The 16,029-nt window shown below is 31.2% G+C and overlaps 1 protein-coding gene and 1 long non-coding RNA gene across 2 annotated transcripts; both read left to right on the top strand.

Annotated features, from left to right (window-relative positions):
* Positions 1-8,748: 8,748 nt before the first annotated feature.
* Positions 8,749-9,536, top strand: LOC111203627. The gene is made up of 3 exons (XM_022697539.1): positions 8,749-8,928; positions 9,000-9,227; positions 9,297-9,536. The coding sequence occupies exons 1-3, from the start codon at positions 8,749-8,751 to the stop codon at positions 9,534-9,536; spliced, it is 648 nt and encodes a 215-aa protein (XP_022553260.1).
* A 2,473-nt stretch (positions 9,537-12,009) lies between these two features.
* Positions 12,010-13,388, top strand: LOC125584537. The gene is made up of 2 exons (XR_007321452.1): positions 12,010-12,875; positions 12,964-13,388. It is a non-coding gene; the product is annotated as an uncharacterized LOC125584537 (long non-coding RNA).
* Positions 13,389-16,029: the final 2,641 nt, after the last annotated feature.

The raw sequence follows: 16,029 nt of genomic DNA, 5'->3' as shown, positions 1-16,029 counted from the left end.
GAAAGATTAATATTTTTTTTTTTAAATTAAAATTTGACCTATATCTATTTAGTTTTGTGTATATACAACCATTTTTAAGTTAAATTTGATTTTATTAAGTGTTTAGTTAGTTATTTAAGTTTAGAGATTATAATTAGGTTATGGACGACTTTCAAAAAGTATGTTTTTTAAAAATAAGTCATCTAGAAGACTTCAATAAAATTTTCTAGTGTTTTTTATACGAGAAGACTTCGTGGAAGTCTTCTAAACTGTATTTAATATTCCCGACTAAAATTTTAAGAAAATTTTATTTTCCGGCTTCAATATTATTTTGTTCAGAAAAATAATTTTTTTTAAAAAACTTTACATAATAATAACTTTTTACTAAACTAAAACTGAAAATCTAAAAAAGAAAAATTATTAATCCTAGTTCTTAAAAAAAACCCTAGTTCTCACAACGTGTTCTCTCTCAGCCGTCAAAAAATTGCTCATATCTGCCGCCAGGCCAAATATTTGGGTTTCGATTTGTATCTGATTTATCTGTTTCTTTGTGTAATGGTTCTTTGTATCTGATTAATCTTGTATATGGTTCTTTGTGTAATGGTTTCGATTTGTGGTTTTTTAGGCGATGCCTGATGTTTCTTAAATTTGGGTTGAGTACAGGAATAGATGGGCAGGGCTTGAGGTTGGAAGAAGAAGATGTTTGAGATCCTTATGTGTATAGGTTTGCTTGTCTTTTTCTCAAATCTTTTTGGCTCTTTGGGGTTCGATCTATAGCCACCACAACAATCACCACGAAGTATTTATGAACTTCATGCACAGAGATGAGGTAAGTCTAATTAGTACCTCTAAAGTTATGGTTGATGGTTCTTTTTTATAATAAAATGATGCGTTTAATCCTGTAAACCAATGTTTCTTTCGTATTAGTTTGTTGCTGTGCAATCCAGAAAACAAATTGTGGCAGGTGGGATGAATCTCTTTTATATATAGACTAGGATAATACATGCGCAAGTTTATTTCTATATATTATCGATAATTTTTTTTATATATTTGATAATTTTATTTTTATATATACAATATTTTTGTTGTTATTATATAATTTATTTCTGATGGATCAAATCAATTTTAATTAAAAATGATGGAACAAAACTATAATTAATACATCATGGGTTGATCGAATTGGACATTAAACAAATTATGAACCTTAATTTTTCCATCGAACACATTTTTGAAAAAAGTGAACAGTGTTGTTTTCACAATTATTTTGACTTTTATCTTCCATATGGTTTTGAAAGCTTTCAAATCAACCATCGAATTGATACATGTCATTTTAATGTTTTTAGTCGTATACTTAAGGAAAACTTACATTTTTGTAATTTAAAGTCGTTTTAAAAAGTTCAAAATATAACATATAAGAAAAAGTCTAACATATAAGACAAATATAACATATAATATGTCCTCATTTTTGTATTTTAAAGTCGTTTTAAAAAAATATAACATATAAGGTTTCCTCATTTTTGTAATTTAATGTCATTTAAAAAAATTCTAAATATAACATATAAGAAAAAATCTAATTTTTTTATTATATGGTTAATGTGATTGTTTATTTTTTTAATAATATAAAATTAAACAAAATGAAGAAGGATGCAAAAATTGTTATCAAATCTTTATTATTCATAATTATTAATTGTCATATATATGTAAATCATATTAGGTAATTTCGTAGCTTTTATTTAGGAAAAAAATACACACTTCTTATATTTTAGGTTAATATAATGTTCTCTAGTGAACATTAAACAAATTATGACATAAAAACCTTATTTTTTTCCTCGAACACATTCTCGAAAAAGTGAACAGTGTTATTTTCACAGTTGAATTTTTTTGACTTTTATTTTACATATGGTTTTGAAAGCTTTCAAATCAGCCATCGAACAGATACATGTCATTTTAATGTTTTTAGTCGTATATTTAGAGAAAACTTACATTTTTGTAATTTAAACTCGTCTTAAAAAATTCAAAATATAACATATAAGAAAAAATCTAACATATAAAAAAAATATAACATATAAGGTGTCCTCATTTTTGTATTTTAAAGTCGTTTAAAAAAAAATAACATATAAGGTTTCCTCATTCTTTTAATTTAATGTCATTTTAAAAAATTCCAAATATAACATATAAGAAAAAAATCTAATTTTTTTATTATATGGTTAATGTGATTGTTTATTTTTTTTAATAATATAAAATTAAACAAAATGAAGAAGGATGCAAAAATTGTTATCAAATTTTTATTATTCATAATCATTAATTGCCATATATATGTAAATCATATTAAGTAATTCCGTAGCTTTTATTTAAGGAAAGAATACACATTTCTTATATTTTAGGTTCATATAATGTTCTCTAGTGTTATATAATTATGGAATAATGTGACACCATTAGATTAAACTATATTTTATATTATATGCTATAGAATTATTTGAAATGGAATTTAGAAGACATTTAGAGTGCCACCTAGGATTTGGATTTTTTTTAATTAATACAAAATTAAGGTTCTAATTTTTCAAATGCTTCTCAATTAATATATAGGAGATACGTTACCTTACATGTCTGTTTTTTTTAACATAAGTAATGATGTTGTTTGATTGGAGTATTGTATTTGATTGTTTGCTGGATCTTGACTGGAGAGATGTTTAGCTATGCAGTCTCTTATATCTCTGTTCTCAGAAGAGGCAAGTGTTAAATACTTCGTGTGTTTTATTCTTCTTAGACTGGCTCGTTTCTTACTAGTCTTTTAACTCCTCGTCAGAGCATCTCCAATGTATTATTTCATATTTTACTCCAAAATGGTGCAACACCAAAATGGAGTAAGGTTTTATTCCAATGTATTACTCCATTTTCTACTCTAAAAATAATATATTTTATTAATAATTGTTAATAATACCTTATACTTATAAAAATTTACTTATTAACCCCGACTATTTTATGTTTACAAAAATTCTTTAAAATATAATTTATTTAAATTAAACATTTATTATTAAAAAGTACAAGAAATCATAAAAATAAAATAAAAGACAATATATAAGTTGGTTTAATATTGGCATTAGAATAATTTTCTCACAAATGATCAACTAATGAATTTCATAATGAAACATAAGCTTCTTTATCTTTGATATTCCTAAATCGAACAATTTTTGAAATCGGACATTTTCATCTTCTACAATTTCGGTATCTGGAGGTAGAGCTTCTCTTCCAAGTTCAGTTGGTGCTTCTCTTATCATGTTATGTAAGACTATACATGTATTCATGATGTCATGTAACACATTTTTTTCCAAAACCGAACATGTCCTTTCACAATAGCAAAACACGACTGTAGATTCCTTTATGTTATCTTTATTTTATATTATTATTACTTTTTTAATCATAGTATATACTTTTATGTAAAATTATTAAATAATGGAAAATCTTATTAATTTATGTTATTGTATCATTTTAAAATATTTTTTAAGTAAGAAATAAAAACATTAAAGATTTAAAGGACCAATTCACAAATAAAAAAAGGTCAACTCCAAAATGGAGTAATGGCTAGGGAGTAAAAATGGAGTAATGGCTAGGGTTACTCCCTAGCCATTACTCCATTTTGGAATTGAAAATGGAGTGGAGTTTGAGAAGATTTTACTCCAAAATGATGTTTGGAGTAGAAAATAGAGTAGGGTTGGAGATGCTCTTAGGTATTGGATGTTATCACAGCTAGCACAGCTCATTTGTTGTGGTTGAAGGATGGTTCTATGTTTGTTACTGAAGCAGTAACTGCCATTTGTGGGAGTCAAGCTCAAATGTTAATAAGAGTGGTTCTATGACCAGCAAGTAAGCAAGCAAGAGTAGAATAAGAGTATGGTTATATGTTTGTAAAATTAGTAATAATGTTTCTCAATATGTAATATATGTGTTATCAATGTGTTTTACACCTTTACAAATCAATGAAATAATAAATTTCAATAGCTTCTTCTCATCTTTGGATCTACCATATGCAAAAATAGAAGTGTGAAATTATAAACAATTTTCCTCTCATTAACTTACAACATTTAGCTAAGATAGAAAACATCTTAAGAAAATTTAATCAAATTCACAAATATCAAATATTACATAAGTTCAAACATATAACACTTTCTGATACACTAAAATTGTGTCTTTACTACTGCAAGCTAACATTGTAGATGTAGTATTTGAGATTCAATTCCAGAGAACCAGTTTACATTTTATCTTTATGAGTTCAATATTAAGCTAAAACAATATGGGGGGGGGGGGGGGGGGGGGGGGGGGGGTTGAGTTTAAGGTATCATAAGAAGCAAGTAACAAGTTGATTTTAAGGTTTTCAGATTAAAGAGAATGCTAGCCTAGGGTGGTTGATCGGGTGTTAAACAGATGTGAGCCAAACAATTATTCAAGTTTAATTTAGCATTAGTCTAAAACTCGGATCACTTAAGATAGATCAGCCCACTGTCGTGGTGCTTCACCTTTCAACGTCAGCCTCAATACCTAAGCTCTAGCTTGGATCAATGTGTGATGATGAATATTAATATCAAGTCCGATAGGTTCACAGAACACCCTAATATCTAATTTCGCTGATTAGGGATGCAATGCTCATTCATAACAGATCTAACAACCTATTACCCGGTTAATGAACAAGTTACACCTAAGATCTAACATTAAGCGGTCATTTTAATGCAAGCATTAAGAGCAATTATGAATGAACACAATCAATGGATTCACTTATCCATGTTTAACTCACGGAATTAAAACCCTAACACCCTAGACTAAGCAAGCTGACTACTCAGCCATGAAGCAAAAAAACACAGAGACAGAGACTGAATAAAACATGTGTAGATAAAATAGAATAAGGGTTAATGGGGTTCTTCTCTATGGTGAGAGAGATGGAGCATTCTCCCTTTAGAAAGTATCAAATCACAAACCTCTCAAAGCTCAAGAGTTGTTTCTCTCTGAAAAAAGAAGAAGCACAGTATGTCTAAAAGAATAAGAAAAGATATATTTGCAGGTCTCTAACGGCCAAGGAGAAAAATGGTGAAGCCCTAGGTAAAATCTCGAAATATTTTGAAACTTCCTTGCAAATCTCTGCCGCTGGAACATGCACGTGTTCCGCGCGATCGGGAACAACCATCAAGACTGTTCTGCATGAAAATCACCTAATTGCACTCTTTTCTGCCTCTTTTGTTCCAGCTGGTCCATCTCCCATCCAATGCAACTCCAGACCTGTAATGCCTCGAAAAGGACTAGGAAGACTCGATAAAGACTTAAAAACTAATTGAAAAGCATATATACAAGATGTCTAACTTTCACTAAAAGTATCATTGATGCATATAACAATAATGATACTTAGGTCATTGATACAACATTTTAAGAAACAAATATTTTACCCACTCATAGCAATAATCATCATTGGTAAATACTTAAGAGATGAAAACAAATAATAGTAACTAGTCAAAACATATCACAATTTTTACAAGTTTGTGTTGAAAAACTTAATCAAATTTAGTAAAACTAAGGCATAAAACATATTTTGAAAATATGAGTTTTGCATATCTTGAAGTTACTTAATACTCTTAAAAATACAAGTTATTCAAAAACTAGCGTAGAAGACTTCCACAGAAGTCTTTTCGGATCAGCTAGAAACTTTAATAAACATGAATGTTGGTAACCTCATAAATATCACAAATAAATTAAAGTTATAAATTTCATTCAGTAGCTAAAATATTGATTAATAGACATGAATTAACAAGAAAATGTTAAAAATTCTTTATAGTTTTAGATAAAATGAAAGTTTATTAAACATTGACGCAGGCAACTTCCACGGAGGTCATCTGGCTGACTTCTAGGAAGTCGTCCATTTAGGTTAGTTTTGCAATTGATTTTTAACCTAAACTATTTACATGGAAGTCGTACAACTTTGTTTGTTAAAAAAAAAACTCGAGACGACGTACAAGTCGTCTATGGAAAACATGTTAGTTTTGCATTTGATCGGATTGTGTCAGAAATTTGACCTTTTCTGGACATCATACACGTAAGTCGTCCAATAGAAAATTAAAAAAAAAATCAATATTTTGTTATACCTAGACGACTTCCATGTAAGTCGTGTCAGGTTAGTTTTGCAATTGAAAAATTAAAAAAAAAATTATTTTTTTCTAGACGACTTACACGGAAGTCGTCCGTCCAACGACTTACACGGAAGTCGTCCAAGATAAACAAGGTTTGACCAGAATCTCGAAATAAAATCTTGGATGACTTCAATGTAAGTCGTCGGACGGACGACTTTCGTGTAAGTCTAAAACAAAAAAATTATTTTTTTTGTTTTATTTTTCAGTTGCTAAACTAACCTGAGACGACTTCCATGTAAATCGTCTAGGTATAACAAAATATTGATTTTTTAATTTTCTACTGGACAACTTACGTGTAAGTCGTCCAGAAAAAGTCAAATTTCTGACACAATCCCGTCAAATGCAAAACTATCCAATTTACGCTAGACGACTTACCAGCGGAATTTCGAAGAATTTTATTTTAGATTTGTAAAGTTATTATAAATGTATAATTGGATAATTAAAATATCCAAATAAAACATATATAAGTTTCTAATATGAAATTAGTTCACATATAAAGGCTTTATAAAGTTTTTCATATAACAAAATAATTCATATACGTATCAACGTATTCGTAACATCCTCCAATAACGCTTATACTTATGCAAACATATTATGGTAATATAAGACTAGATTTTGATTTTGTATAATATATTGTGTAAAACAATTAAATATTTCAGTTAAACCTCTTGTAAATCATTTACATACTATCAAAGATTTGTACGTGCTCATAAGATTGTTGTTTTCAAACCCCCAAATTCATATTTCTTGGATCCGTCGGAATTTCGTCGAAAGTACCAACTAAATTCCGATGAAATTCCGACGGACTCTACCCCCGACCAATCAAAGGACATGCATAAATTCAAAGATTTCTCGAGGCTTCCTTTGTCGATATTCGCGTTTATTCCGACGGAATTTCGACGGAAATGAAGTTACGGGCAAGTTTTGTCGGAATTTCGTCGGAATATTTCACTTTACCCGGGAAGAATATTCGCGAAATCATTTCGTTAACCGACTAAAAATAAACCGACGGAAGTTATCCGTCGGTTTATTTTTAATATATAAACCAACCCTTCTTCTCCCTCATTCCGTTCTCTTCTTCCTCATTTTCTCTGCGGCTCTCCCTCCTCTCTCTGTCACAAACCGCCCATTCCGACTCCAACTCCTCCAAATCTCTTCCCCAATCATGTAAGTCTTTGAATCCCTCTTTAGATTATATGTTTTTAGGTTTGGAATGTTAGATTTGTGGATTATAGGTTTTGAATCTAAAGATTTAGGATAGAATTGATAGTTTTAGGAGTTATATATTGTTAGATTTGGTTTTAGCTTGTGGTTTATATGTAGATTGAAAATTTTAGATTTGTAGATTTTAGGGTTTATATGTTAAATATTTTTATAAAACGTTTTTATAATTTTTCATATATATAAAGCGTTTTAATTTTTTGAAAAGTTATAATTCGATTTTTGGAATTATAATTATATATATTTTTGATATACATAAACGTTTTCTATATGTTAAATATTTTGATAAAACGTTTTTATAATTATTAATATATATATATATAAAACGTTTTAATTTTTGGTAAAATTTATAATTAGATTTTTTTAATTATAATTATTTATATATAATTTTTATTTACATAAAACGTTTTGTATATGTGAAATATATTTATAAAACGTTTTTATTATTTTTAATACATATAAAACGTTTTAATTATATATATTTTTTTAATGTACATAAATGTTTTGACAAAGTTATAAACATTTTTATAAAACTTATTATTTTTTTGGGATTATAAACATTTAAATGATATAAAGCATTTTACTAGTAATAATATATATGTATATATGAACTTGTTACAAAATTAGAAACATTTTTTTAAGTTATATTAAGATTTTAAGAATTATAAACATTTATAATATAAGACATTTTATATATATGACTAATTTTGACGGATTTTATTTTGTAGGTCTGACGGTTCTGATAGACCACCAGCAGCACAGCGCCGTCCCGTACCTCGGAAGCGAGTTCATTCAGGGAGTAGTTCCCATGTATCGGAATCATCACAGGAGCAAAATTCGATTCCTCCTCCTACAGCTCCACCTCAGGATCCATCTACTCGATATGAGCCCAGTGGCATGCGAGTTGATATGTTGGTTCGACAACCAGGTCGAGATCATCTCAAGGTGCTCCGTCCCCAACCACGGAGATATACTACGTGGTAACTTTTCTCTTTTTTATTTTTAACATAATCTCTATTTTTTTCGTTTTTTAACTTAATCTTTGATTTTTTTTTAAGGTTCAACAAGTCACACAACGGCATTACCGCCTGCATTAATGCAATGATGTATTCCATGCTCCGCAAAGGATACAAGACCTAGAGCGTGATGCCTTCCGAAGAAAAGGAGATATGGTTCCGTAATTTTGCGGTAATCTTTTAATTTTCTAATTTTTTTTTACTTTTAATATTTTTTTTATTTACAAATTTTGGTTTCTTTGTAGCAACAATTCAATTGGGAGTCTGGGCATACCGAAACTGTTTGTCAGGCCTTCCACGAGAAGGTCGCGGAGTCTTATACGAACCAGATCTATGAGTGGAAGTAACTATGGCTCAAGGGCATGATATCGAAGAATATCAACACCAAAGTTTGGGAGGACTTGCAGGTGCATTGGGGGAAGCAGGAGACTAAGGAAAAGTCCACAAAAAACTCAGCCAACCGCAACAGTGATCGTGGCGGGAAAGGTGTTTTTGTCCACAACTTCGGGGCTTGCAGTATGTTTTCTAAGGAGGATCAGCTTGTAAGTTCTATTTATTTAAAATATATATATTTAAATATTTTTACATATTTATTGATTAATTTTGTGTTTAGGTTGAAGCAAATGGCGGTAATCCCGTTGATCATGTTGATGTCATGAGGGAAGCATATACTAACAAGAAGACATGCGGAATTCAGGATCCCCTCATCAGAGATGTCATAGAGTTGGTGCAAACCAAAAAAGCAGAACTCCTAGCTTCTCAGCCGATGAACTCTAAGGACGATTCTACGGCAGCTTCCAGCAACCTTTGCCGACTTCAAATCAACGAATTGGAGGAACAAGTAACTTTTTAATTTTCCTTTCATTATTATTTTAATTTGATTACTAATATTTAATTTTTTTCTATATAGACGGTTCCAAAGAAGAAAGGACGCTTGGTCGGTTTGGCTCGTCGTGCGTCTTCGTGTCCTTCTTCTTCACAAACTCCATACACAGATCCCATAATCGTGGAGCAGCTGCAGAACAAGGATGAGCGGATTGAAGCGTTAGAGACGCAGAACGCTACAATTCTTGCGGAATTGGCGGATCAGAAGAAGATCAACAACGAGATCATTGAGAAGATGAAGTGTTTATTCCCAAATGAATTTTAGTTTTTTGTTTAAAAACTTGAAAATGTTTTTTTCAATTTATGTATGTTTAAAAAATTGAATTTTTTTTAATTTATGTAAAACATTGTTGTTTAATATTATTTTTAATTTCATTTTTTATTGATTTATAAAAAAAAATTCTAAACTACACATCTATTAAAAATAAATAAATTAAATTATTTGAAATAGTAAAAAATAAATATTCCGACGAAACTTGTTCCGTCGGAAATTCCGACGGCATATAGTGTCGGAAAATTCCGACGAACGTGTTTCGTCGGAAATTTCAGACGAACATGATGCGTCGGATATTTCCGAAGAACATGATGCGTCGGATATTTCCGACGAACATGATGCGTTGGATATTTCCGACGAAATAGCCCGTCGGAGTTTTCCTACGGACTCCGACGGATCCGGGCTCCCGGAAATTCCGACGGATTCAGCTGTCGTCGGTTCATCGTCGGAAATTTGTCGGACATTTTTCCGACGACGGCTTCTGTCGGAAATATATTCCGACCAATTACCGACGAAACACTTCCGATGAAACATGTTGTCGGAATATCCGTCGGTACTTGTCGGACTGTCGTCGGAATTTGTGACGAATTTCCGACGAACTTTTTTTTCCAACCAGGTATTTCCGACGACGGTTTTCGTCGGAATTTCGTCGGAATATGGCCATTCCAACGAAATTCTGACGAATATGGCTGTCGGATTTCGCGTGTTTTTGTAGTGTATATCACTTTCACTAAAAGTATCATTGATGCATATAACAATAATGATACTTAGGTCATTGATTCAACATTTTAAGAAACAAGTATTTTACCCACTCATAGCAATAATCATCATTGGTGCATACTTAAGATATGGAAACAAATAATAGTAACTAGTCAAAACATATCACAATTTTTACAAGTTTGTGTTGAAAAACTTAATCAAATTTAGTAAAACTAATGCAGAAAACATATTTTGAAAATATGAGTTTTGCATATCTTGAAGTTACTTAATATTCTTAAAAATACAAGTTATTCAAAAACTAGCATAGAAGACTTCCACAGAAGAATAGTTTTGTCCGACGTAACTCTTTCTTCTCAATTTTGCATATTTGCATATCTTTCTTCTCAATTCTTATAAAATCGATTTACACTCTTTCTTCTCAATTTTGATAAACTAACCTCATAAATATCTTGAAGTTACTTAATTTGATTTCTTCTCAATAGTTTTGAAAATGTCATCATGTAACTCTTTCTTCTCAATTTTTAACCTAGACGACTTAATGCAAGTCGTCTCACGTTAGTTTTGCAATTGAAAAAAAAAAAATCATTATTTTTTTCTAGACGACTTACACGATGATAGTTTTTTCTAGATGACTTATAAAATCGATTTACACTCTTTCTTCTCAATTCTTATATCTTTCTTCTCAATTTTGCATATTTGCATATCTTTCTTATGAATTCTTATAAAATCGATTTACACTCTTTCTTCTCAATTCTTATAAACTAACCTCATAAATATCTTGAAGTTACTTAATTTGATTTCTTCTCAATATTTTTCAAAATGTCATCACGTAACTCTTTCTTCTAAATTTTTAACCTAGACGACTTAATGTAAGTCGTCTCAGGTTAGTTTTGCAATTGAAAAATAAAACAAAGACAAAATATTTTTCTAGACGACTTACACATAAGTTGTCCGTCCGATGACTTACATGGAAGTCGTCCAAGATAAACTAGGTTTGACCAGAATCTCGAAAAAAAAATCATGGATGACTTCAATGTAAGTTGTCGGGCGGACGACTTTCGTGTAAGTCGTCTAGAAAAAAATAATTTTTTTTGTTTTATTTTTCAATTGCAAAACTAACCTGAGACGACTTCCATGTAAGTCATCTAGGTATAACAAAATATTGATTTTTTAATTTTCTACTAGACAACTTACGTGTAAGTCGTCCAGAAAAAGTCAAATTTGTGACACAATCCGGTCAAATGCAAAACTATCCCGCTTACGCTAGATGACTTACATGAAAGTCGTCTCGAATTTTTTTTTTAACAAACAAAGATGGACTACTTCCATGTAAGTCGTCTATAAAGACACATTTAAAAGTCAATTGCAAAACTAACTTCTGCATTGACCAGAAGACTTTCAGGTAAGTCGTCTGGATGAACATATCTGGGAAAAAAACTGATTTCATAGTTTCAACCAGTGAGATAACTTTTTTAGCACACATAAGTCTTCTCCAAGCACCCAGAATGTCAAACAAAAGTTACCCACCAAGAATCGTAAGCTTCAATGGCTCTATGAACCATAAAAATTTTAGGATCAAAATCTTGGGTTTTGTTTTATAAATATGGAGAGAAAGTGAAAGAGATGTTGTTTTTAGTTTATAAGAATTGAGAAAAAATAGTGTAATCGATTTTTAGGTGCATTAAGAGCTTCAAATTGGTTGTTCATGGTGGTTGATGTATTGATGGCAATGGCAATATTGTGAATACTTGAGGAAAATGAGGGTGATAGAGTAAAATATGCATTTTCGAAAAAAAAAAGAAAAAAAATTGATGACATTTTCGTGGATAATCTGAACTTTGGGGATGAAAAAGGCAAGCCAAAGTTTCAATAAAAGCATGAGTTAGTTTTGTGTTTGACTTCAAGTTTTGAGTCATATTTGCAAAAACCCCTACATATAGATGTAAATGATGAATACGTTTCTTTATTAAATTTATTATTTGTTTAGTTTTTTTATAAAAACTGTTTTTATTTATTAAAAATATCCATTTAAATGTTCAATAAACAAAAACATATAATTAGTTTCTAAAGATAATTTTTGAAAAATGAAAAATGTTTTTAATATTTATAAGCTTATGTAAGGAAACTTGTATTTAAAGTTCAGAAATAGAAAAATTTTCTGAAAATAAGAAAAAAAAATTAATAACTGAATAATTTTAATAATAGATATTGGAGAATGAAGGGAAATGGAAATTATTTTAAAAATTATTGGTTCAAGTAGATCTTAGCAAATTTAAAGGGGTTAATAAACTAATTAGTGTATACCATTTAACCAAATCTTTTTTAAACTACAAAGAAACTTTAGTTTCCAAAAGGGAAATTGCATGGTATAATACCAAAAAAATTCAAAATTCACTCACTAACCAAAATAACACTCTCTCACCTCTTTTTTCTTCCTATCTTTCTCTACCTTCTTTCTACAAAACCAATTTTCCTTTCTTTTTTGGCTATTTCACAAATAAACCATACCCCCACCCCCCTCCTTTGATGTTGTTTAGATGGCATTCCTCGGTGGTTGTGGATATTGATAACACACCTGTACATCCGCCACTGGTCGCATCAATCCCATTTGTGAGCTGATCAATCTCTCTTTTGGTTTCAGAACTTATTTATTCTTTTGAGTAAAGATATACCTTTTTGGGTGGTTTTGGTTTGACAGGAAGAGTCGAACAGGACGTTCCTATCCAAACTGGAAAGAGGTTGAGACTTGGACTAAGGACGTGGAGAGCATTCCACCAGATGGAATGGAGCTTAAGAAATATAAGTATTGGTCTATTTAAATCCTCTTTGCTGGTCTGTGAAAAGTTTTGACAAATCTTTAAACTTTTTTTTCGCTTGAGTTTGTCTCTTTATTTCTGCATTGTGGTCTGAGAAAACGAATCTTATATTGTATTATAAAACTTCTCAAGTTTTGGGTTTTGTACTTTGTTAAGGTGTTATTATTTGGGTTTGTGAATCATGTGTGAACATTTATGTTCCACACACCGTTTGTAGTACCTTTTTGATTGTACGCTCCAATTCTGGTTTAACATATCTACAAATTATTAGACCTTTCAAAACCTGTGATCAGTCTAAAAATTACCTGTTTGGCTTTGTAAGCAGTAACGTCATTTGAGTGAAAGTAAAAGCTAATATGCACATTCCAAAACATCTCTTTCTTGTTTTGTTTCTCCCAGTGTGTTAAGGACGATGTATTAGATTTGTTTTTTACTTGGTGCACATATTCTGAGGGATCTTCTGCTACAATGTAGCTTCAATTTTGAGTTTCATTGAATTTATTATTTTTATAATTATATATTAAACAAAGTGAAAAAAATATTTTTTACCGCGACGAAAAGTATCTTGAGCTGGTTAGACATTATGAAAATCTAATATTAAACTTTACTATTTAGAAATATAAAAATTATTTTATTTTAGATGTACTTCCATAGCCAAACGTTCTTCTTCTGGTCATCCACGGACACATAGTGCAACAGCCCACTGTCAAAAGAGTTTTAGATTGTTAGTATGAACAGATGAACACATGAGTAATTTAAGCAATCATGAAGACACTCGTAGATCTTTGAATGACAGACAATTTATAATTTCTACTTACAAATATGGATTCTTCATCTTTCTCAAATGTTCAAGTCCTTGATGGCTGTTCTAGTGTACTTGTTTTATATATTATTACTTTATTATCAGAATGTTTTGTCACCACATAATGCTCATCTAATTGGAGATGGTAATCACTGATTAGCTAAACTATTGGTAATTATGATATATAGGAGAATACATCCTTTTCTGCAGTTGCTTTCAAGCTTTATCTTTTTGGAGTTCCCTTTTTTTGTTTGTTTAACCCCATAGCATTTCGTTATCATCTATTACATCAATAATATGGTTTTGTTCATTGCCTAATTAATGTGTTCATCAAGGTTCTTAATCAAAACTTGTGGCCTTTTTCTATCAGTAGGTGGATTCTGAGATCTTTGGACTGCGAAAACCGAGGCTTCTTTTCTCCCACTTTCTTTTCTTTATTTATAGACCCAAACTAACTATAGTTAACATCGCCTTTTGCTTATAATAATACATGCATACTCTTGCTTATCCTTCACTCTTTTGTTGAAGTTTTTTGTTTTTTTTTTTTAAGTACTTCATTCGTTTCAACCAACATCCATACATGATTACAGCACAAATTCTCAGTCCCTAAGGATATGGAAAATAGCTTCCTAGCTTCAATCATGAATAAACCGAAGCTCTAGAATAAAGAAATCCAAGTGGTAAGAAAGGAAACAGGAGTAGAACGCGCCAGTTACCGTGGAGAGAGAATGTCAAGTTTTGCTCGAAGCGGTCGAGAGATGTTTTCAATTAGAGCACTTGCCGTTGAGAAGTATAGTTATGAAGTATAGCATTCCTCTCTTTCCAGATAAAATATATTGCAGCTTGGAATGCTGAGTACTGTAAGTGCAATCAAAGAACAAATGCTGTCTTTGTGAGATTTGGAAATTAGACAAAGAAAAAGTCTAATATATAAAGAAATATCAAATTCTATTAGTACGAGACTTTTTGGGAACCCAAAATTAAATCTATGTGGGCCAGCCAATTAGGCCCAAAGTGGACAATATCGTACTAATCGGATAATATAGAGTTGGACACGAAATTTCACAATCCCAACAATTGGTATCAGAGCACCAGGTTTGACGAAGATCTGCAAGAAGACCAAAATACCCTTTAAGTAAGAATGGGATCCTTTAAAGAAGAAAAATGAAGTTTGGTAGAGATTAGTCAGAAGATCATGAAACCTGTGATGCAGTGGGAGAAACATTCTCAAATGAAGCCCTGCGATTACTGGTAAAAGGTGGTACCGAAGATAATTCGCCGAAGGAAACATACGAGATGAATGTGGTCCTTAGCTTGAGGAGGAGAATGTGAGATAACAAGTTAAGTCCCACATTGGAAATTAGACAAAGAAAAAATCTAATATATAAAGAGATATCCAACTCTATTAGTACGAGGTCTTTTGGGAAGGAGCCCAAAATTAAATCCATGCGGGCCAGCCAATTAGGCTCAAAGTGGACAATATCGTACTAATCGGATAATATAGAGTTGGACACGGGATTTCACAATACCAACAGTCTTGTCTCCTCGGCCTTAGCACACAGAAGACACTGATCCAGAACCGAGATTTCCTTCATTATAATCATTTACCGGGCATCGTAGCTGAGGTTTTGGCCCAGCATTTTCCAGATCTACAACCATGTTTATGCTTCTTCTGATGAATTTTGTTGCTGAGTTTTCTCTGTGAAGGAACGCAACACCTCTGTTTTTTTCCTTTTTTGGAGAGTTTCTACTACATACACCAGCTAATAGCCGAAAGAAAAACAAAAAGCTTTTCAAGACATAAAGAAATAACAATGATAAGACAACCACACCAAATATATATATATATATATATATATATATATATCTATATATAAAAAAATGTTCGCTTCACTCCTGTTGCGCCACGTCATAAACTCGGTTCCTGACAGGCCGACACGTGTCCGGGTTGGATGATACTCACCGTTTCACTTAATCACAATTATTAATGGGCTTTTCTCTTTTTGTTAATAAATATTTCAGATCAGTGTTTTGGGCTTAACATAATTGGGTTTCTGGGCTCTATGGTAACACATGAGGGGGTCCACATGAGACGGCTTCTTCTCCAAAAATAATGTCGACGAACGAAAGACAGATCTGCTGCGTT

This window comes from Brassica napus, chromosome C3 (genome assembly GCF_020379485.1).
Source record: "Brassica napus cultivar Da-Ae chromosome C3, Da-Ae, whole genome shotgun sequence".
Taxonomy (NCBI): domain Eukaryota; kingdom Viridiplantae; phylum Streptophyta; class Magnoliopsida; order Brassicales; family Brassicaceae; genus Brassica; species Brassica napus.
The sequence above is the reverse complement of the archived record's forward strand: the minus strand, read 5'-3'. Positions and strand labels throughout refer to the sequence as shown.

Bases quoted from the DNA above. Each gene is read 5' to 3' on its own strand.
- LOC111203627 (XM_022697539.1), top strand. From the start codon at position 8,749: ATGATATCGAAGAATATCAACACCAAAGTTTGGGAGGACTTGCAGGTG. The intron at 8,929-8,999 runs GTAAGTTCTATT...TTTTGTGTTTAG, and splicing joins TTTCTAAGGAGGATCAGCTT to GTTGAAGCAAATGGCGGTAA. The intron at 9,228-9,296 runs GTAACTTTTTAA...TTTTCTATATAG, and splicing joins TCAACGAATTGGAGGAACAA to ACGGTTCCAAAGAAGAAAGG.